We start from the raw sequence: 23,670 nt of genomic DNA on the forward strand, positions 1-23,670 counted from the left end.
ATTGGTTACTAACGATTAAGCTCCTCCCCTTCCAACATCATGTTTACTTTCAAAATCGGTTGACTAATTTCAGTGCATTAAAATGAATGATGAAAAGGCTTTTATTGAAATGAATTTGGCAGGAAATCTCATTTCATGAAACATGAGTGATGTTTATCTTTTTTTTACAGGGCATACTTGAAAGATTGGTTACTTATTTAAAAAAAGACACTTCAGTCTGGTCCAAACACCTGATTTGACTTTTATTAAGAGATGTTATAATATGAAGGTGTTCAACTTCATTAGGGAAAAAAAAATCATTGTCAGACTTAAAGTAAGAAGAACCATCCACTAAAACATTCACCAACTGTTCAATTCCACCTCAAACAATCTTTCACATGATAAAAAGAAAAACTATTTCAGATATAATAGACATAAATAACAGGTGGTTTCACATCTACACCACCTCATACTGTATGAAATGTTTTCTGGTATTTCATTTCAAGGTTGAATCTCATCTTTCCTCTCCTCTGCTGCTGGTAGACTTGTCCAAACTCGCTTACGACGATCACAGCATAAAATACACAAAGTTCTTATTTTTTCACCACCTTCTCCAGATAGCCGATAAATCTCCTCAGGTTGACTTTGATGTTATCTAGCACACACAGCTGCTGAGAGCTGTATTTACCACGACCTTCTTTGCGAATCTGGAAGATTGGAAAGAGAAAAACAAATCAGAACAAAAAACTCCACAAGGAAACTTAAGAAAAAGACTGAGAAGACGATGAAAAAATGTATTAGCTAGATCAATCATCAGTAAGCGAGTGAATTGAGCTGAAAATACCTTAGCCTTGAAGACAGGTTGAAGTGTTTTAAGTGCAGGCAATAATTTGATGTTTTTAGCAGCAATCTCTGCCTCTTCTCCATCCGCAAAAACGTCAAACAAGGCATCAAGGGCTTCTCCGTTGACAACCAAATCAGGATCTCTGGTGGCAACTTCAAGTAAAGCGTTTCCGATCATCTGCAGGAGCAGGAATTCTTCAGAGGATGAGCAAAAACTCGGGAGAAAAAAAAGGAAAAATAGAGAAAAAACAACCAGGTACCTGCAGGGTTTCTGCTTTGCCCTTGTCTTTGGCTAATGTGCTGCCAGTGATGCCCAGAATGGCGACGGCATTGACCCTTACACTGACAACATCACAGTGGGAAGCTGCTTCGCAAAGACTCATCAGTTGCTGGGGGGCCATGCACTAGCAAAAACACAAGCAAGCTTTGACTTGGGATAAATGAATATCCTAATGCTGTTGTGCTACCAAACAATAAGGGGAAGTTAGGTTTATTTCCTATCACAACTGATGCTGAGCATTGCAGAACCACTGTTTTAGGTTTTAGTGGTTACACTAAAAAGTGAAAAGTGTGATGACAGATATAAATACATTTTAAAGCTCAAGAGGAAGCTTAGTGCTGCAAAAATCTTTTTATCTCTGCTGCTGACACTAAAACAGCCTTTACCTGTGGGATGTTATTGGAGGCAATCATCTGCAAAAGAGACCTCATGGCACTGATGACAGCTTCTAAGAATTCCTTATCTTTAGGAATCTCTGAAATAGAAAGAATATTTCATACACCCTTTTAGTTTTGAGGCTTTAACAACCTTGGGTCAAGAACTCTGTTTGTCCAAAAAACCTGCAGCGCCAAAGACCAGCATGGACAGGTGCTGTGCTGCTCCCTGCAGGCCGGCTGCACCACCCAGAGACTCCACATCCATGGTGGAGAGGATGCTGTGGAGGCAGGTCAGTGCCCGGGACTGAACTCGCTGCATCCTGCAGGAGAGTCTGGTGTAAATGCCTGCACCAAAGAGGGAACATGCAGAGCATTGGGGATAGGAATACCTCTTTGCAATGCCTGTCCAGGAAGGACTCCGCTGGCACACGTCTACAGCCTCCTGCCTGGGGAACTCTGTCTTTTTTAGTACCTAGAACAAAAACAGACAAGAAAAAAAGTCTGCGGTTGCATAAAGAGATGCAAAACAGGTCCATGTTTGTAACTCAATCTGAGAAGCCTGGGAGTGAAATGGGTGGGGAAGCATTTTTTTTTTAGGATTGTAAGTGGGGCTAATAGACACTCATTAAAAAGAAATTTGCTAGTCTCAGTGCAATGATTTCCCCTGTCTACTGATAGAACGGAGGAAGCAGAATGCCATTTGCCTTTTCTGGTATGCTGTGGTTGATCAAGGCCCCTTGAACCTCAGCTGACAAGCACAGTGGAGACATCAGACTGGACACTCCATCACAAAGGCCATCGGGACCCATGTCGCTTTCGTCGCTGCTCGAATCCTCCTCCCACTCGTCATCAGAGGGATCTTTACGATATTTTAACAATACACATCGACAACAAACTGTTTCTGTGCACTCAAAGGAACTTTAGCCATGTGTTTCAGACCAGCTTTGCATTTTATTTTTTTGAAAGACAAACACATAGTTAGTGGCTATGACACAGGAAATAAATTTGATGAGAGGCGCCTGGGGGTCATCACTGCTATCCATGCCCTCCACACTCACCGTCAGAGCAGCACATGTTGACAATGATCTCCAAGGACGTTTGCTGGGCTGTCAGCAAGGCCGTTGCCTCCCGCAGCTCCTTCTTACCCTTCTGGGCATAAATAAAAGTGAGTCAACATCCTACTAAAACAATGACTGTTAGTGCTATATCACACAGTCTGGGGTCAGCTGATTGCCACAGAGAAAAGGTTTAGTCCCGCTGATGTGCCCAAACACATGGTTGACATTTTTGTGGTTTTATCTGAGCAACTTTCCTTGAAAAAAAATATTTGAGTTTAAGCACACTTTGACCCAAATATTCGAGGTAATGGTAACTTTTAGCGGCATCATTACACCCAGCTGGACCTGTGAAACGCATCCCCAGACAAGGAAAACACACGACGCGGCTTAGAGGGGAATTCTGGGACATCATGACGGATGTCGGATACGATTCCAGGGCTCTGGCTGTGACTGGGCTGAGAGGGACAGCTCTGTCTCGCCTGGGTCAAGTCTTGGAGCCGTCACTTTTGTGGAGCGGCCATCCCCATATGAACCGAGTGTGTTGCTGATCCAGCCCCGCCCCTTTTCAAACTGTGTGTCTGCGCTGTCAGTCTGGCTTTGCACTTCTGGATGACTCACACACTGCATTCTTACCTGTCATTAATTGGGGGAAATGTGGTGGATTTCTTAAGCTATCTCAGAATTTTAACTGCAGACACTTTAGTAAAACCATAAGAACAGAAATGATGTGTTTTAGTAAGTTTTAAAGTTGACTGGATCTAAGTTTAAAGCAAATAATTCCTGACTGGGTGGTTTAACAAAAAGGTGAATAACTACCGGTAAAAGTACATTTAGATAAAACACAAATACCTAAAGACCTACTTTGATTATCTTTTGAGCCACTTTAAAAGAGTTGTGGGCGGGACCAGAGGCACAGATTTAGCCAGTTCCCCCTTCCTCTCCACATTGTTGGGACCCCTCTGTTTACGCACTCTCCTGCTAGCTTACAGCCCCTCACAACCCCAAGCTACCATTGCAGGTGCAACAAAAAATGGTGAGCAATACTGGAGCTATCCAGTACAGAATTGAGCCAGATGCGGCTCAGACGGGGTTAAAAAAAAAAAGACGTGATTTAGTCTGCTCCTGATTCACAGTGATTTGAATAAAGAAATACCCAAAAATGCAATTTTGAGCTTCATTTTCTTTAAATATGTTCTCCATTCTTAGAAAAACACCACAAAAACTTGTTAAAAATACGATTTTCATTGTAGTGGGTCTTTAAAGTTAACTAGCTAAATAACAGCAGAACCTAAATAGAGCAAGTTAGAAATGAGTTCAGCTTGGTTCCCACACTGCGACATGTGTTACTCACAGGAAGAAGATCTGAGAAGTCGCTGTCAGCCTTCGTCGCCTTTCCAGCTTTGCTTTTTTCTTTGAGTGGCTCCTCTTCGTCAATCATCTCCTCTTCAGCCGGGTCTCTAGCTGCCAAAGGTTCTTCTGTCTCCGTTGCAGGAGAGGCACTTCTGTGAGAAGCCTCTTCTGATGCCCTGAGTTCAAGGATCAGTCCTCCTGCATCCAAATCCAGGCACTGAGACAAGGTGGCCACCACAGCGTTGACGGTTTGAGCTTGGCGAGCGGCAGGAAGATTGGCCTTCATGTTCCACAGAGTTCCTGGGAGATGAAGCACATCCACCGTTCAGTTTTGAGCGTATCACCACTAAAAAAATTGTCTCAAATATAGAAATCTTTACAAATATTCCAAAGAACATGCACAAATTTGCTATATTCATCAATAATAGCCAAAAAACAAGTCATTCTGCCAGTGAAATGTTACCTGTGAAAACACTGTGCCCACTATGAAGTGTAATAAGTTAATCTGGCAAAAAATTGAACAAGTTCATCTAGCAGATGAGTCAGTTTGAGCTGCTCCCAAAAAGGAAAGCAGACATTAAAAATGACAAAGCTTACCCGCAGCTAAAGTCCTGAGAAGAGTGGCTGCCATGCCTGGCTGAGACGACAGCAGCACACCCTCTAGGGCTCCAAAAACGCCTGCATTCATGCTGCACAGCAGTTCGGGGTTGTCCTCAGTCACAGTGTGCAAACAGTGGGCTGGGAGACAGAAGAAAAGCTTCAGATGACTAACAGAGACATCAAAGTCTGCCAAATGTTCAGAAATATCACAAATGAAGCAGGAAGAAACTATTTATACATTTACTATTCAACCTTTCTTGGTACAGTTTCTTTTTCTTCAGTTTGGTAAAGAGTTCAATATTCTCTATTTTTTAGGTGGCGGTGAATTGGATTGCCTAGTTGCTTTGGATGTTTCTATAAAAATGATCGGTATTGTTCTCAATTTTTGTTGTTTGGGAATACAGTAATAAAACCAAGCCGTCAGGGCCAAAAAGCTTTATTTTGACGGCTAAAAGCACAGAAGGATAAGTGACTCCTGCTCTTTCTGGTATTAAATACATATCAACTGCCAAACACTGCTTCAACATGTGTCCAAGTTTACTTACTACCACAAAAACAACTTAATAGGTTGTGAAAATGAAATAGCTTTCCTGTTTTTGTATTGTTTTTTTTCTGTTAGTTTTCAGGTCTTGACCGGTTCAAGACCTGGCTGAGCAGCTGTCTTTCTGTCTGTAATGCAAACTGCCTCCAGACAACCTGAACCCCAGCACCAGCAGAACAAATTAATAGTTATCTGCAAAAGTAGTTGGATCCAAATGTCGGTCCTCCCTGAATATGCATGTTCAGATCTGCATATTTCCCAGCAAACTTGAGAACAGGATGAGACAAACCCTGACCAAATGCCTCGTTGGGTTTAGCAAATTCATCCAAGTGGAAAAAGACATTTTATAAAATTCACTAAAGAAGTCCTTTAATCCAAAGGATTGAATCTGAATCTGAACATACTTTAGTTTACGGCTAGGCAGCCGTGGTAATTTGGTTACTTTTTGTTCCCAATAGTCAAAAATCTCCCAAAAAGTCAAAAATCGTGAAAGCAAGCTTCAAATTGCAAAACTCCTCACATGTTCTGTTGACAAAAATCCTGGAGTTCTGAGGTCACGGCGATCTAGCTTTTTTTAACACAAACCTTTATCGGTTCATTAAGTCTAAGGGGACATTTCTGCTAAATTTAAACCTTTCCCCTCAAGGTGTTCCAGAGTTCTTGAGAATGCAACAGATGGTCAATCTGAACTGGAGGTGCCTTCAGTCCCTGAATGGGAAATCTCAGAGTTAGAGCTGAATTTTAAGTTTGTTACCGATGGACAAACAGGTTCTTAACTGACAGGCACGGAGGAGGAAGTGTAGTAGTCTGATGATAATGGATTTTCAAGAACTTTTACTCTGAAATTAAAGCTGTCATCTCTGCATTTTTACATTACTCCATCAAGAAAATGACTCAAAAACTTTTAGGCTCTATGAATAAATATGAAAGACAGATTTGAGACTCTTTGGGCTAAAACCCAGCAGGTATTATAGCCAAAACACTGAATTAAATCTGCTTTTATTCAAGAAAACATAATTAAACATCAATTTACTTGTTAAATATTAATTTTAGACAATTTCTATTGATTGTCAAATACTTTTTCCACATAGGTAGCAACTAAACTGGAAAAAAAATTAGAACTTATAAAGAAAAACTAATGGGATGTGTTGGGAAAAAAACATGAAACATGTCACTTTAAAAAAGAAATCGTTGGATTTAATAGAATTAATATTGCATTTTCTAAATTAAAATCATATCTTACCAATAGATTTCTTTACACCCTGAGGCAGTAAGCTCGGCACTTTTTAAATGCATACCCATAATAGACTAAAATAACCTTACAAAGTCAAGTTATGCTAGAATGCTCACACTATCACAACAGCATTATGTCAAATATCAGTTTACAGAAAGAGAAGTCAGTATTTTTTTCCTGTGGAGCCCATATTTAGACAGAGGCACCAAAGGGCCCCACATTTGACAGGTTGAGTACAGCACTACAGTGTCAAAGGAAGGTCAGACGGGATGCATTTTTGTCAAGTACGGTAATTAAATATTTCAAATAAGCTTGACAGCATTAACTTAAATGAGCCCTTTTCTGTTTTGAATGTGGAGCAGTGCAGAGTAAACGGCTGTTTTGATTTTAAAACTGAACACCACAAAAAGATTTTACAACTTCATTCAGTAAGTCCTGACAAAATCCAGATCCAAAAGATCTGCCTCTGAATTCCCCAGAGGCAGTTTCAGTGACCTATCAAACTTTCATGACAATAATCCAAACTTCTCAACAGAGCTGTGAACACAAACAAGTTTAGATCATTTTAAACCTGTTTAAATACAAAAGATGGGGTAGAGCAGATTTTGTCTTGTCCAAATGTTCGCCGTTTGATTCTGGGGTGAGATATAAAGTTTTTATTCAAATGTGTTTAGGGTTAAAAGGACTCAGCCCACTGAGAAAGATGGCGAAAGAACAGCTGTGAAAACCGCAACTTTTCAGTTTTAGTCTGTGATAATTACAAGAAATGAGAACAATCATGAATAGAGAGATTAAATTTGATCATATGTTTCTGTTTCTTCGGTTTCAAGGTTAAATGTCACCAGATCTAAACTCACAAAAAAAATATTTTCATAAAAAAGAAGAAAAATTAGGAATAGTTTGTGGGTTTTAGGTACCTGCTGAAACAGCCAATTCCACATTACGTGGGTGCCTCTCCAGACACTGAGCAACAAGATCCAGGAGACCTGATTTGTTGAAAACAGACAGCGCCTGGCTGCTGTTTTCACTGGAAAAGAAAAGGACAACTTGAGGTAAAAATAGCAGAAGCTGCAAAGTTTTACAAACTTTGTTAAAGACCCACTCCATTGAAAATTGTGTTTTAACATGTTCTTGTGGCACTTTTCCTGAAAATGGAAGGACATATGTTGGATTTCTGAGTATTTCTTTACTCACATTGTTTGTCAAAAACATTTTTTGGAAAAATTGCTTATTTGTGGCGTCGCAAATATACTGGGCGGGCCACAAGCTTGCTCCAAGCTCTCGACAATGATTTTGGCGAAAAATGGCATAATTATAGTTAAAAGACCACTGGGAACACTTTTACAACAGATCAATAGATGACCGAGTGGGTCTTTATTGAAAAGCACTGGTAGGAAAGGGTGTCATCGAAAGCAGCACAACTTCCTGGTTTACCATAGGTTCCACAGCAGGTTCACCGCCTCGTTGGCAACATCCTCCACAGCATTTTTCTGTTCCTTCATCGTCACCACGGTGCTGTCAAAACCTGCGCAACACTGGACGCAAAACAAACCTGCTTAAAAAAACAAACAACACTTTGTTTTTAACACAAATCCAACACTGACCACAGCTTCTAATGCAGACTTCCCTACAACAAAAGCTAGACTTTAACGGCTCCAGTTCTTGACGAGCTCTTCTTTTTTACGAGACGGTTTTGCTTGCGCTGTTGAACGACACTCAACTGCGGCGGCCACTACAGCCTCCCGTGACAGCCCTTAATGAGGAGTGTGTGGAGGGAAGCCGACAGCTCTCACCTCTGTCAGCAGCGCTGTCACAGGAGTCATGATGTCTTCCTTCACCATGTCCTCGCACACTTCCTGATTTCCACATGCACTCAGATTCCTGTAAAACACAACCGAGACACATTTGAAAAGTGCTACTTTCACTGCATGACCTTTTATTAAAGCATGGCGGCCCCCGCTGAAGCGTCAGATAAGTTCAAATGCCATTAAATATTAGTCATACTAAGCAGCATTATGTGCTGCATTAGGACATGAAGAGTTCCATTTAACCACCAGTTAACTCCCAGTATATGCAAACTCTAACATCACTCCAGTTTGTGTTGTGGCTTATTAAGGGGTGAAGCCAATGAAATATGAGTGGACAGAAATATGAGGATCCTCTAACAGAAGAAGTCACAGGTCTGTGAGAGCCAGAAATCCTGTGTGTTTGTAGGTGACCAAATACTTATTTTCCACCGTAATTTACAAATAAATTCTTTAAAAATCAGACAATGTGATTTTCTGGATTTTTCTCTCTCATTTTGTCTCTCACAGTTGAGGTTTACCTGTGATGAAAGTTACAGCCCTCTATCATCTTTTTCGGTGGGAAAACTTGCACAATTGGTGGCTGACTGAATACCTTTTTGCCCCTCTGCATATATCAACAGTTAAATTCAAAGTCCCTTTAGTTGTCATGCACTGGCATTGGTCCCACTTTTAGATAGAGTCTGAGGTATGACTCGGCCGTGGATTTGAAGTCATAACCTTCCAGCCTCAGGATGGACACTACCTACCACAAGGCCCCTGGGCTGGTAACAGCTCTGGTATCTTTTGGAGCAAGTATTTTCAAATACAGCTCACGTCAGAGCATTTTGTGCCACATTTTAATATAAAAATAATAAAATAATAATAACTATAAACCTGGATTAATGGTGAATGTCTGTTAGAATAGAGTGTGAGCATTAGAATGAGGAATGTTCTCCAACAATTACACAAAGACAAATGGGATAGGCTCCAGCAACCGTTTGAGCCTCATCAGGACGTGATCATAAAGGACATTTGGGCGCCTTCTATTCTCAAAATATAAAGCATAATCATTGTTAAAAGTGATTTACAGTTGATACTAACTGTATTTTCTTATTAAAAAGATTTTAAACTGAATGACAGTGTTGTTTACAGGTTTATTTATGCCTCCACTCCAGGTAAAGATTTGATTGTTTTACCTGAGCGCCCCGGCGGCAGTCTCCCTGACAGCCAAGCTGTTGTCCAGCAGCAAGGGGCCCAGGCGCCGGACAGCATGTCTCTGGAGAAAACCGGGGATGGTCTGGCTCTGTTGGACCACCCGAGAAATGCTGGCGCACGCAAACTCACGCGTGTCTGCGTTCGGGCTTTGCAGCTGAGGAAACACACTCTGTGACTGTCGGAACGAAGTCTACAGTAACTCTCCACGACAACACGTGGATTTACCATTTACGTGACCATAAACATCTATTTTGAAAAGGACACTTCAAAATGGGAACAACTGGAACCCAAACGAAAAATGCATAACACCTTTTCCAGTAGCTCCGCGGCTGGAGAGCAATCTTCACCGTGGTCTTCCTCCTCTTCGTCAACTTCTTTCACGGCTTTCACCGGCAGCCCGACGGCGTTGAACTGCGGCCGTTTAAACTTCGTGGTTTTACTTTTACCCATGACGATCAATGACTACCTATACATAAAACACGATTTTAAGTTCGCCTTGGTTCACTCTTACTGACGATTTTAGCTCAAACTCCGATCATGCCGAGTTGGAAGCCATGTGGACGAGTCTGCCGTAAAGCGATCCTTGCCGATAGAAGACACTGTCGTAAACACCACAACTGTTGTGGCGACAAAAAAAACAAAACCAGTTTCGCACCAAACCAAAGTCCCAAATATTGCATAAACAAACACACAAAAATTCACACATTGTGCATTTATTAAGCAAATAAGTTTTAAAATACAAATACTCAGATAAAACACATAACAGAAATCTGAATAAACACATCTGCACTCACACTGAATGACTAAAATACAGTTGAAGATTTTGTGAGCATGTCAGCAGCTTCAATTCCACACTGAAACACAATTTTTAAAAACTCCAGTTCAGTCTTTGCTTTGTGTTGACAAATTCCACCTCAGCGCTGCCCGGAAAAGTTGAAAGATTCAGAGTTTGTGATCATACTTTAAGTCATTGTATGTAGTTACTGGATGCTGGGTCGTGGTTTGAGAATGAGTTTTCCAGTCTGTACATAAAGTAAACAAAAAAACACAATCAATAATGTACCAAACAATGGGTTTTAATAGGAATGCAGTTTAAATAAAAAAAGATGAACTCACATCATCACAGGACATGTTGTATTCTGCTAAAACCGTGCGACAGCGAGCAGCGATTCTTAAAAGGGCAAAGGTCAAAGATAACAATTGAAAATGGGTTTGTTAAAGAAATCTAAAGAACTTTGTATATTTTTATGGCTCCTACAGGTTTCTGTAAGTTAAATCTGAGACTTTTAAGGACATTTTTAAACATGTATTTAATATCCACTTCACAGCCTATTTTCAGGCCATATTGGCAAAAGGGAAAGAGCCCAAAAAAAGAGCCAGAAGGATGTTTTTTTTTTTCATGTCAAACCAGGTCATTATAAAGCTGAACTTTCCCATAATACTCATAAACCACCAATTCTGTTTGCAATCTCAAAGTTTGCAATAATTGGTTCCTACTTTGAACAGAAATTGTATAAAAGAACCGTTAAAGAAAAAGCCTGGAGCAAGATTCACGAGATTTCAGATCTCAGCTTTGACATTTCACACCAAGCCTCTTCTAACTGTGAGTACATGCAATAAGTACGGGGTAGCGACAGTCCAGTGTGAACACAGCATACTATAAGCGTGTTCAACGAACCTGCGTTCAACGGCCCACATGCCCAGTGTGTACATAGCATAAAGGTATTTTATCTAGTAAGACCCTGTTCTTCAGGGGTCGCAAACTGGTAGCCCCCTAAGATGATGTATAAGTTTATGATATATTAGTTTTGTCTGAATGACATTTCTACAGTGTTGTGTGCAAAGCTGACGAGCCAAACTATCACAGTGGGGTATATGGCTCTTGGGGGCGTGGCATTGACCGCGCCTGATGGTTGCACGCAGGGAAACATTTAAAGCAGGAAACCTGACACCCACCTCTATTTAACATGGGACCACATGGAAGTTACGTTGCTTGATGCATTGTGATTGTAGTCTACTCTAAGATAGATCTGATCTGATAGAGACTGCAGTCCACGTTAATGAATTTCTTCCTTTTCTTTTATTTCATGCGTAACGCTTGTTCCAATCTCCAATGAACAGCGTCCATCCTCTTACTACCCACAGTTTGAATTCAATTATAAAAATATAGTAGTGGGTGACTGGCTTCTCTAATAAAACTTGTGACCAGGGTTAAAATGTGCCCTCTAAAAAAATTGAAAAGACTGGATTTTGTTAAATTTCTGATTCAAATTGCTATCGGCTCCCAAAGCCTCAGGAGGACTCTGCTTTCAGTGGCCCCCAAGGTAACCTGAGTTTGAGGTCCCCTGCTGTACTTAATCTGTATGACAGAAAAAGCTTGACATCTACAGCACAAGTCAAAGGATACATTGATGGAGCCACGACTCGTTTGTGGATTCCAGCAAAAAACAGAGCTATTAAGGTGATGCAGCTGATGGTAAAGAATGGATGGTTCCAAAGTGACGATAGGAAAGAGACCTGCAAAACAAGAAAATATGAAATATTAATACAAAAAACACTAAGAAAAAAATGATGAATAATTTGCTATCAAATTTTATGTTGAACAAAAGACAAGTGGATATTTCAAAAAATGTGCTTCAATGATTACACCTCGTATTAACTGTGCGCTAAAATAGGTACAACCTTCAAATGTATCATCCCAACACTTCCTACTACAATACTGTTCCAGAAAAACTGTAAAGTAAAGGTGTTGTGGTCAACTCCAAAAATGTTTGCGTAAACTTAGACTAACCACATCATCTGTTTTGCTGTGAATACATGTATCACATGTGGCTTGTTGTTCACAGGCGCATACCTTCTGTGTGTCTGGATCTATTAACCAGTTCCAAGCCCCAGTTGCCGTACAGACTGATACCACTATCAGAATCACTGAAAATGAATGACAGCAGATTCACACCAGCTGAAACAATTGAAATTTTTGAAAAACATTGTGGGACAGTGTAAAAAAAAAAAAAAATGAATCGAAAAAAGACGACAAAGAAAACTCAGCCTTTGTGACTGAGAGCAGCAAGAAACATACCTGAGAGAACTACATAGGCCAGGACATAAATGCCCACATAACACAGTAAACCAGTCTGAATACTGACAGCACACAATCCAAAGTTTTAGCTCAATTCAAAATATCAAATTGAAAGCTTCCTTCCTGATTTTTTTATTGGCTTTCAAGAGAAATATCAACTTTAGAATTTAAATAAACAAAAACAATAAAATACTCCAGATTTTATCATTAATTATAACAGTTACTTACTTCTCCACCTGCCTGTAGCTGGTTGCAAACAGGAGACATATTCTGTCAGTCTTCTTTCAAAGGCCTTTAGGTCTATAAAAACACGTTATGGAGGGATAGTTATCGAGTATCAAGTAGTAGTTTCACCTCATAACAACTGTGATGAAACTAAGGTTATCTTTTAAAAACTTTTAACAAGAAACCTCAACAGTCACGTTAGCAACAAACACCGATAAATTACCATTCAAAGACAGAACATCATTGGTTCAAATATATATGCCTAAACCAAACAAGCTTACAGACACAGATCACCGCACATCTTATCTGTCAGTGTGAGGATAGCAAACAATGCTATATGTCGCAAATTTAACGACACGTTCAATTACAAATGGCGTCTTAACTCACACGGTTATCCTTTATAGATATTACGTCATCTTTAAATCGAACATGTAATTACGAATGAAGTTATTTTAAGGTTTACACTTTATTTTACCTTCGGCCTGCTCTAATGAGTTCATTTTCTTCTCTTTCCTCCTCCTTTATTCTTCTTCGTGTAGAATCCTCCTCTGGTTTACTTTACGTCGCTGTTGGCAAACTACTGAATGACTCATTACCGCCACCAGCCGACAAGGAGGGGAAACATTCATTTTGCACTTTTTGTAATTCAAAATCAAGGAAATGTGCTTGACAGTGTACTTTGTGCTGCATCTAGTAAAATCATGTATATAAGATTGAATTTAAAATGTAAATCTATAAACTATTCAAACTCTATGTATAAAGCACTTTTCATATATAAGCATGACACAAAGTGCTTGTGTATACAGTGCCATAATACTTCATCATTTAATTTCTCTCTCTCTGTCTCTCTCTCTCTCTATCTATCTATCTATCTATCTATCTCTCTCTCTCTCTCTCTCTCTCTCTCTCTCTCTCTCTCTCTCTCTCTCTCTCTCTCTCTCTCTCTCTCTCTCTCTCTCTCTCTCTCTCTCTCTCTCTCTCTCTCTCTCTCTCTCTCTATATATATATATATATATATATATATATAATATATATAAAGTAATAATAATTATTATTATTAGCCAATCATGGGGAACTGATCAATGTGGTAAATACAGCGTTAAACAAAATAAAATCATGGATGGATTACAACAAATTATCTTTGAACCTTGATAAAACCAAAGTGATGTTTTTTGGTAATTACAAAGCCAATACCGAGCTCAAAATTGAAATATATAATATCCTAATTGAAAGTGTTACAGAAATCAAATTCTTAGGGGTTGTTATCAATGACAAACTAAATTGGAAGAAACACATCAGACACATACAAACTAAAGTCTCAAAAACTATTTCAATCATAAATAAATGTAAACATATATTTGAATACAACAGTAGATATTTATTGAACTGCTCCTTAATATTACCATATTTGACCTACTGTATAGAAATTTGGGGGAATAATTAAGAGTTCACTACATCCTCTCTTTTTACTTCAAAAATGAGCCATCAGAATTGTACATAAAGTCGGATATCTTGATCATACAAACAATTCATTTTATCAATCTAGACTTTTAAAACTGCATGACCTTGTTGATTTTTACACTGCGCAACTATTATTCAGAGTCAGTGGGAAATCGTTACCATTCAATATCCAAAAACCGTTCTTAGAAAATGAAGGAGACTACAAACTGAGGGACTGTAGGAACTTCAAGATCAAACGGATAAGAACCACAAAGAAAAGTTTCTGTATGTCGGTGTGTGGCACTAAACTTTGGAACGGTTTGTGCAGCGAGCTCAAAAAATGTTAAAATATCCAAACATTCAAGAAAATGTATAAAGATACTCTGATTTCAGGATATGAAGATAAGAGGAGTTAAGGATCAACAGGTGTTTGAATAATTCTAAATTATTTCCAAAAATGTGTGAACTTGATTGTGGTGAAATAATCAAAGCTCTTTTAATTACAGTCAATGAGTATTACATAGTAATGTGCAATAATGATTACTGAAATGTTTAAATTACAATCAATAAGCTATTGATTTTCTTTACTTGATCTGAAACGTGAAGCAATAATTACTGGTTTATTGTGATCATGTGTTCTAATAATAATCAATTATTACATATTGGTTACCGATACTGTTTACTGAAATCGTGAATTAATTTTTTCTGAAGTTAATCAATCATTTTGTTGCTTGAAAAGAATCTATCAGATCAGATCTGGATTTAAAAAACTGTAAAACTATAAAATTAATTAATTCAGTAGGGGTGGGATTATATAAATTCGCTTCTTCCCACTCCTTTTCAAGCAAAATATCAAGCTCTACTTGACTTTAGTTAATGATAACTGTATTTAATTAAGCAAAATGTGATTTAAGTGTCTTTTTTGTTTTGTTTTATTTTCTGTCTTTTTAAACTATGCATTTCAACATTTCTGTAATAAGTTTGATAAATATGTGTAAATTCTTTATTGCTTTGACTACAATGCTCTAAATCAATCAATCAAATCAAATTTGTGGGAAAATACCTATAGTGCTATGTTCCCATAAAACACATTTTTTATGATGAACCAAAAAAAAAATGCATCAACATACTTCAATATTTTCATTACATTCTTTTAATCACCTGTTTAGTGTAAAAAAAAATCTACAAAATTTAGTTTATACTAAGTCATCACACATGATATATAAAAGAGACATTTCCCAATTCACTCATAAAGAGAAATGAAACATAAAACCCTATATCTGAATAAATATAACATTGTAAAGCAAACATATTTTAGGACTAACTTTAAAAATAGCTTACAGCTGAAGTAGTAATATATGACGCACTTTGTGAAACAAACAAAAAATAAACAACATTTGTCATGTCCTAAAAATTTAGTTTTCGTGACTTCTTTGTATTTATTATAAATGAAATATCACAACGTCTATCAAAGAAAATAATTATAGAGTATTCAGCCAACTTATCATCATGCATATCAATACATTCAAATAAGTAATTAAAATAAATTCCAAGAATTTTTCGTGAAAAATATTTTGATCTTTCTTGAAACCTCACAATATTTTTCATACCTAATATTACTTTGAATCCTTGCATAATGTTATCTAAGATTTTTTTTAATTTTGTTTATTTTTTTTCCAACTTTATAAAAAACAGAATGATGTTGTTTGGCAGCCGTGTTTACATTTTCTAAACCTTTGTTGTCTTATAGTCTATAGGGGGTCTAGTTTATGTTCAATAAAATTATATTTCAAAAAGCATGAAATCTCTGGTGGGCTAAACAGACTTCAAAAAACACAGATGCAGATTTTTAAAACCAAAAACTTAAAAGACTTTAATAAAAATAATTCTTTGATTTATTTATTTTTGGTTAGAGTGCAATATTTCCACAACACAAAAATGTAAAGCTTTTTCATGCAATACAAAATCAAAACAAGATATTTACTGCATACGGTCAGTAATGCAATCAACATAAAACACATTCTTTGGTTTCATATTTTAAAAGGAGTTGTGACTCAGATGGTGTAGGAAGTTTTCTGGTTTCGAGACTTTAGTTTGTTGGTCAAAAGTACATTAAACTTTTCCCTCAGAACGTTTTCTATCTCGTCATCAGGTACGTCCCTCATGTCTATAAGGTCAACTCCTTCCTCAGGTTTGTAGGTGACCTCACTGAAGGTCCATCCCACCAGAGCCCTAAACCCTGTTGGGGTTTGCAAAGAGCAGATGGATTTATTGGTGAAAAGGGAGAATGGGTTGGTTTGAAGATTATCATTTTGAACTCGAAAATGTTCTGCCTCACGAGATGCCAAAGTGAATTTATAAATCGCGTATTTTTCTTTCCTGTTTATCAAGGTGGACTTGGCAAAATCTGGATTCATCACTTCTGGTTTTCTAGCAGACTTTTCCAGCACCCACGTGTCCCCATTGTTTGTGAGACAAAAGACACCCGGCGCTTGAGGCTGATCCTTTTCCGAGATGAGCTCCAGCGGCTCCAACACCTGGGATGACACTCCAAAGCTCACGTCTGCGATGTAAGCTTTCCCATCAATCATGACTTGGTTGATGAGATGATTCTCTACCGGAACATAGTCGTTGAGGGCACTGCTGAAAACGTTGGCACCCAAGGTTGTGGTGTTGAAGCCCATTTCCTTCAGCACCCATCCAAACAGGTAGTTGTTCTCAAGGCACCAGCCTCCACGTTTGCTCCTCACCAGCTTATTGAAAATGAGCTCCAGGTCCATGGAGATCCGCTCACCGCAGTGAATGCTGAGGTTTTCGAATGGGATCGACATGACGTGCAGCTTGTGGATCGCCTTCAGCGTTGCAAGATCTGCTTTGTCACGAAACCCACGAAAGCCAATCCTCTGGAAATACTCCTCCAACTTCATCTTGTCTGTGAAATGCAAAAGCACTGCAGAAATGGTTTTGAGTCAGCTTGCAACAAAGTTAAACATAATCATGAAAATAAATCATAGCTTTTGATCAAGTCTAACGAGAAAATGTACGTGCTGAGGAGCAGCCTGTTTAGTTTCAAAACAGGATTTACAATGTGACTCACAATATGCGGTAAAGAAGTGCACCTTACCTAGAAAGAGTAACAATAACAACGTCTTTGTATGGAGAGGTGGAAAACCAGAAGCTGCGTTTTGTTCCACCAATCGACTCACTAACCTTTACCTTCTGCTGGAGTAAAGATAATCATTTACTAAAGTTTGTGTAACTCACTGAGACAAAGTGCAAATACCGGCACAGCAGAACTCAACCACTAATATCAGTTAACATCCGGAAATCAAACAACTTGAACTATTTTTGACCATTAATTGGTCTGTATAAATCTGTAAGTTTATCTATATAATAGCACATCTTCATGTCCCATTACAAGAAACAAAAAGGTGAACTAAACAGTATTGAATGACTTTGTACTCCTGCCTCAGACTAATTATTGGAATATTTATGAGATCTCTTATGTTGTCAGTCAGAGAATGAAAATCGTACACTTCTTTTGTGAACACAAAAACGCTGTGAACAAAATGAGTCAGTATGAATATTAAAATTAAACAGATATATTCCATATTTACACACTTGTTTTTAGCTGTAGTGAAAGATGTCTTTGCTGGTTTATAAATACATTTTCCTCAAGGAGACTAAAGAGTTTTATGCATCCAGTGATTCAATGGATCCAAACTTGAAGTGAGCCCACTCTAGAGCTCTAAAAGATAATTGAAAATATGTTTATTTTATGTTTAAAACTGTGATTATGAATAATCTGCACATATTTAACACTTTTTTGTAGTCGTGGGCAACAGATTTCAATCTGAATAGTTATTTGGTTCCCTAAATGTCCCTCTTGTGGCATAAACAAAGATACACATCGAGGTCTTAACCCCTTCACGTCATACATCCATCGTCTTAACCCGCTGTAACTCTTTTGAGGCCACAAGGCAAGCCCCTCCTGGCTAGTCTTTGGGGAAGGCGGGGTGTACCCTGGACAGGTTGCAGGTCTGTCATGGGGCCACACAATCACACACAACTAGAGACAATTTAGAGCCATCAATTAATCTATGAAGCCTGTTTTTGGGAGAAAGCCAGAGTAAAAAAGCAAACATGCACGAGAAGGGCACATCCACAAAAGGACCCAGAACCAGGGACTTCTTGCTCTGAGGCAAGCCACTGCCCCACCGGGCCACTTTCCCTTTATGTTGCTGATTCACAATGTAGCACTTAAGCCAGAAAAGCATAGCCTTGAAAGTAAAAAAGACTGAAGAATACTTATTTTTATATATTTGGAAATAAATTCAGGCATGAATGAACAGGTTTACTTCCAGCTTTTCATTAGGAAATCGTGTTTATTTTAGAATTTACTCATCGGATAGTTTTGACTTTGCGCAGCAATTTAAAAATAAGGAAGTAAAATTCAAAATGATCTGGAAATTTTGAATAGAGAATAAAGAGCACACATAATTTTAACAAAATACCAAACGCACTGAAACGATTAGTAAAATAACTTTATTCTAAAACTGTTCAGTTGAACAAAAACCAGACATTCAGAAAAAATGGTGGACAATATATTTATTGTGTCATTAGCTTTTTAATATAGACAGAAAACAAAACAAAACCAGTTATTTGCTGTCAGTCCAAAGAATTTTTATTTGCTACAGAAAACTACACATGAAAGGAAAAGGATGATTTTACTCTAATATGTGCGTTAAATTGTGATTAATTTAAGATGAAAACAACATTTACAAAAAAACCTGTTTAACTCTTTAACATCTATTGATGCAAATATGCATCAAACCACTTCAGCTCCAAAATGACCTTAATGGAGCATCTACTTAAAAAACAACCAAAAGGTGTTTCTTTTCATAGCTAAAAGTAACTTCAGGCGTCAAGTGACTCAATACTGACAGTTTTGTTTTTAACAGACTAAAAAAAATCTTGAAAGGAAACGAACAAATTAAATAAAATTTAATAAATTACATTTAAACACTTTAATTTAGTAAAAACATGCAAACCTATTTAGGATTGTCCCTACACCAAAATACTGATTTAATTAGTTTTTGTGTTTTGCCTAGAGTACTACTAGGGAAATACTATAAAAACATGTGCTCTATGATTTTATGCTTTTTTGCTTTAAAACTCTCATATTATTGAGCTCAGAGTTCGTGTTTACAAAGGAAGGATTTTGTTTCAGAGTGTGTAAAATGATCTGTTGTTCACCGGCTTCAGTTTGTTGGAGAGCTCAACACGGAAGCGTTCCCTCAGAAGGGTTTCTATCTCATCATCAGGTACGTCCCTCATGTCTATGACGTCGACTCCCTCCTCAGGCCTGTAGGTGACTTCGCTGAAGGTCCATCCCATCAGAACTCGGAACCCTGATGGGGTCTGCAGGGAGCAGATGGATTTGTTGGTGAACAGGCAGGCGGGGTCTTTCTGGAGTCTGTCGTTTACATCCAGAAAATATTCCACGTCACGAGGCTCCAATGTGAAGCAGTAGACTGTCTTCCTCTCCTTCCTGTTGACCAAACTTGATCCGGCAAAGTCTGGATTAAGAATTTTGGGTTTGTGACACGTCTTCTCCAGCACCCACATGTTACCCTTGTCGATGAGGCGAAAAGCACCCGCCGCCTGAGGTTGGTCCTTCTCAGAGATGAGCTCCAACGGCTCCCACACCTGGCACGATACCCCAAAACTTACATCCCCTATATAAGCCTTCCCATCAATGATGACTTTGTTAATTAAATGAGAATCATAGGGGCCAAAGTCACCATGAATACTATTAAAAACTCTGGAGCTCAGCATAGTGGTGTTGAAGCCCATTTCCCTCAGCACCCATCCAAACAGGTAGTTGTTCTCAAGGCACCAGCCTCCACGTTTGCTCCTCACCAGCTTATTGAAAATGATCGGCAGGTCCATGATGTTCCGCTCGCCGCAGTGAATGCTGAGGTTTTCGAACGGGATCGACATGACGTGCAGCTTGTGGATCGCCTTCAGCGTTGCAAGATCTGCTTTGTCACGAGACCCACGAAAGTCAATCCTCTGGAAATACTCCTCCAACTTCATCTCACCTGAGAAAGACATGTTAGCACACAACTTTAGGTTTCACACAGTGGGCTACAAAACGTCTTCTATATGTGCTTTATTTCCATCTTTAAGAGACAAAATAGGTTAAAGCCTTACAACGAAGCAAAAGGGATTGAACAGTAACACATTCCAAAAGTTGTCCCACTTAAAAAGAAGAGGTCTGTAAAGTTCATCTGTGAGAGACAGAATGTTAACAAAAAGAAATGTCGGTGTATGATTTTTTTAAGAATTTCTTTGTATAATGGTGCGGTAATTTCTTTTGGTCAGTAAAAAAAGTACACCTGAACACTTTGTAATGTAGCCCTTGTTGTTTTTGACAGAGGTCAAAGGTTTTCTGCAGATCTTCACCAGGTTTGCACTGTTGGCCTATTCTTCCATGCAGATCTTCTTAAGATCTGTCATGTTTTGTGGCAACAGAGACTTTCAACACTTTACACAGTGATTGCAGATTGAGACCTTTGATACTGGCTAATCCCCTCCAGAAAGTAAAAGGCTTTTTACATAACCACTCCTCTGTTACCCGGGCGACGTGTTTGGATTGTTGTCATGTTTTGAGATCCAGCCACGTTTTCATCCTCAATGGTCTCACTGGTGGAAGAAGGTTTTTGCCCTAAAATGTCACCGTACAGGACACGGTCCATCTTTTCCTTCATACAGATCAGTCACCTTGTCCTATTTGCAGAAAAGCAGCATGATGTTCCCACCCCCGTGCTTCACAGAGGGTATGAGAATTTTCTTTTCTCCCACCAAACATGGCAAATGTTGTACCAAAGAGTTCCATTTTGGTCTCATCTGATCATATGACCTTCTCCCAATCCTCTTCTGGATCATCCACATAGTTTCTGGCAAATTTTAGACGAATCTGGACAAGTGCTGACTTAAGCAGGGGGGTCTTGGAGCTCTGCGAGATCTGAATCCATGATGGTGTTGTGTGTTACAAACAGTAACATTTGTCACTGTGGTCCCAGTTCTCTTCAGGTCATTGATCAGCTCACTTGTGTCGTTCTGTGCCGTTTAATCATCATTCTCAACATGATCTACACCCAGCCAGGTGAGATCTTGCATGGAGCTCCCGGTGGATGGAGATGGTCAGTGATCTTGTGTTTCTTCCATTTCCTAAACATTTCTCCAACAGTTGATCGTCTCTCATCAAGCTACTTGCCTATTTATAGACTTTTTGATTCCAGTTTTATTTGAGTCTACCATCTCGTCCCTGGTGTCCTTTGAAAGCTCTGTGGTCATGGTGGAGAGGTTGCAGTCTGACTGTTTAAATGTCTGGACAGGTGTCTTTACTACAGATAACCAGTTCAAACAGATGGCATTAATACAGATAACAAGTGGATAGTAGTAGAGCTTCTTAAAGAGGAGTGGCCAAACAATTTTAGTAATTGGGTTTTAACGAAGACTCACTGTTCCAATAGACTAAGCATCTTGTCTCTATGTCCTGTGTTCACAGCTTATATCTTACTAAGAGCTTCAAAGACCCACACTTATCCTCTTTCTAGTGATTTTAAATGGATTTATTTTGGTCTTTTAATTATGATTCTGCAGTTTTTTGCCCAAATAGAAAGAAATGTTGTTTGCTAGAACATAGTTTCTGAAGTTGCTCATTGGAATTTCACCTCTGACTTGTGGAGTGGAATATGGTAAATGGTAAATGGCGTATACTTAAATAGTGCTTTTCTACCCTCTTTCGAAGGCCCAAAGTGCTCCAAGTCACAGTCCCATTCACCCTTGCACACACACATTCACACACTGGTGGCAAGGTGAGGTTCAGTGTCTTTCCCAAGGGGATTTCGACACTTGGGCTTCCCATCATCCCTTGTTTTCACTCTGTCCTGCTTGCTTGCAGCAGCGAAAATGGCAAGCAATATTAGAGCCATGCAGTACAGTTTAGAGCAGGGGTGTTAAACTCACTTATTTATTTATTATAACTTTTTAAAGTGCCAATTACAGTTGCATAGAAAACATATGTTTGCTTGTTACTCTAGCATAAATCCTTTTGAATTTTGTCCGCTTATTAAAACCCACATAACTCAATTAAAGAAGGATCAAGCTGTCCAAGTGAATAAAGAAAAATAACATAAAACTGAGCTAGAAAGAACATGTAACACATGTGTAACATTTTACAAAGAAAAGGCTGCACACAGCCTTGCATCCAACTGATGGTTTGACGACAACAATTTGTCTGCATACACACATAAGACTTGCAAACATTGGACAATTACAACAGCAGCTACACATAAATAATAAAAAATTTAAAAAATGTATTTTAAGAAATGAAAACTTTTATGCTCTCGCGCCTTGTGTTTGTGGTTTAGAGCCAGATGAAAGCTCGGACGAGGAAAACAAAGATGTACTTGAATCTATTTGTCCACAAATGGATGGATGTATCAGAATGGAGTGGAGCAGGGAGCTTGTGCCCTGCCACTGTAGGTTCTACATTACACCTACAAACTTTTACCAACTGCCTTTTTTCGTCTACTCCTGATTCACAGTGATTTTCATAAAGAAATACTCAAAATTGCAAATTTAAGCTTTATTTCCTTTTTATATGTCCTCCATCATGAGAAAAATGTCATAAGAACGTATTTAAAAAAACACAATTTTACTTTTTCCAGGTAAAACGTTTTTTCCTAAACAAAAAGAGCTTTATACTTTTTGAAATGTTTTTTTTTTTCTTGTAGCATATTAGAGCCTCTGCACGAAACTTTCCCACATGCATTGAATAAAAAAGAAAAGGGTATTTGCACTCGCAATCGACCACCTAGTTCTAGTAATATAACACGTCCTAATGAGTTATCACGTCTTTATCTTGAAAAAAAGAACTGGAAAAATTAAAGAAATAGGAGTAGAAATGGCCGTTTTCGTCTTCCGTAGACCACAGATCCGCACATCTCATAATGTTTCGCAATTATCTTCATCGATCCATGATGACAAACTGGCACTGTGAGGTAATACTGTCTGCTCTTACCTTTAGACTGAAACATAACCTGCAGTTCAGAGTTCACGGGTGAAATATCTTCTCACGCCGCAGCCACTTATGCAACTTCAACTTTTTGTCAACTTCCAGTTTCACCGCTAGAGGCGCTATCAGTGGAACTGTCATTGCAATCGAGAAAAGTTGTCCTACATGTGCGATTGTGTTAAAACGAGAACAGCTTTGCAGTCATTATCAGAGCAAGATAATTATAATACGTTTTTTTACGCATCAAACTTTTTATTCAGTAAAACATACCACTTCTAACGGCTTTCATCATATGTTTACCTACTACATTACAGAATGTGCAATAAAGAGTTGTATGGAATGAACAATCTAGACTCGATTTGACAGATTTGTAAATTCAATTTAAATACGCAATATTTATATGGTTAGGATTGTTATTACTAAATGGAGTACATTTCTGTACATTTTACTTTGAATTTTTATTTTATGAAACGGAAATTGTAAATCATTATTTTAACTTCCGGTTTTGCCTTTCTAAACAAGAGCATTTCACAGGTGTTTGTAAATGAAGTATCAGTGCTGTTTGCTATATATA

At 38.5% G+C, this 23,670-nt stretch overlaps 4 protein-coding genes across 5 annotated transcripts; all 4 read right to left on the reverse strand.

The window, feature by feature from the left end:
- Nucleotides 1-216: 216 nt before the first annotated feature.
- heatr3 (HEAT repeat containing 3) lies at nt 217-9,854 on the reverse strand. 2 transcript variants are annotated; one of them, XM_011493677.3, is made up of 15 exons: nt 9,574-9,854; nt 9,246-9,418; nt 8,056-8,143; nt 7,697-7,797; nt 7,180-7,289; nt 4,485-4,625; nt 3,889-4,187; nt 2,538-2,625; nt 2,184-2,338; nt 1,869-1,951; nt 1,663-1,799; nt 1,489-1,577; nt 1,083-1,226; nt 824-1,000; nt 217-686 (listed from the first exon to the last, which is right to left on the reverse strand). In XM_011493677.3, the coding sequence occupies exons 1-15, from the start codon at nt 9,712-9,714 to the stop codon at nt 573-575; spliced, it is 2,040 nt and encodes a 679-aa protein (XP_011491979.1). In that variant the 5' UTR covers nt 9,715-9,854; the 3' UTR covers nt 217-572. The 2 variants fall into 2 exon arrangements, with proteins under 2 accessions (XP_011491979.1, XP_004067491.1); XM_004067443.4 differs by having other exon boundaries at nt 2,538-2,628.
- A 107-nt stretch (nt 9,855-9,961) lies between these two features.
- Nucleotides 9,962-13,158, reverse strand: cnep1r1 (CTD nuclear envelope phosphatase 1 regulatory subunit 1). Its single transcript, XM_004067444.3, has 6 exons — nt 13,044-13,158; nt 12,572-12,643; nt 12,119-12,192; nt 11,672-11,781; nt 10,381-10,435; nt 9,962-10,286 (listed from the first exon to the last, which is right to left on the reverse strand). The coding sequence occupies exons 1-6, from the start codon at nt 13,066-13,068 to the stop codon at nt 10,245-10,247; spliced, it is 378 nt and encodes a 125-aa protein (XP_004067492.1). The 5' UTR covers nt 13,069-13,158; the 3' UTR covers nt 9,962-10,244.
- A 2,026-nt stretch (nt 13,159-15,184) lies between these two features.
- Nucleotides 15,185-17,259, reverse strand: LOC101165718 (arylamine N-acetyltransferase, pineal gland isozyme NAT-10). Its single transcript, XM_011493690.3, has 2 exons — nt 17,133-17,259; nt 15,185-16,958 (listed from the first exon to the last, which is right to left on the reverse strand). Exon 2 carries the CDS (start codon nt 16,933-16,935, stop codon nt 16,063-16,065), a length of 873 nt encoding a protein of 290 aa, XP_011491992.1. The 5' UTR covers nt 16,936-16,958; nt 17,133-17,259; the 3' UTR covers nt 15,185-16,062.
- A 1,275-nt stretch (nt 17,260-18,534) lies between these two features.
- Nucleotides 18,535-23,232, reverse strand: LOC101157683 (arylamine N-acetyltransferase, pineal gland isozyme NAT-10-like). Its single transcript, XM_011493687.3, has 2 exons — nt 23,103-23,232; nt 18,535-20,112 (listed from the first exon to the last, which is right to left on the reverse strand). The coding sequence occupies exons 1-2, from the start codon at nt 23,116-23,118 to the stop codon at nt 19,235-19,237; spliced, it is 894 nt and encodes a 297-aa protein (XP_011491989.1). The 5' UTR covers nt 23,119-23,232; the 3' UTR covers nt 18,535-19,234.
- Nucleotides 23,233-23,670: the final 438 nt, after the last annotated feature.

This window comes from Oryzias latipes, chromosome 3, assembly GCF_002234675.1.
Source record: "Oryzias latipes chromosome 3, ASM223467v1".
Lineage (NCBI taxonomy): Eukaryota > Metazoa > Chordata > Actinopteri > Beloniformes > Adrianichthyidae > Oryzias > Oryzias latipes.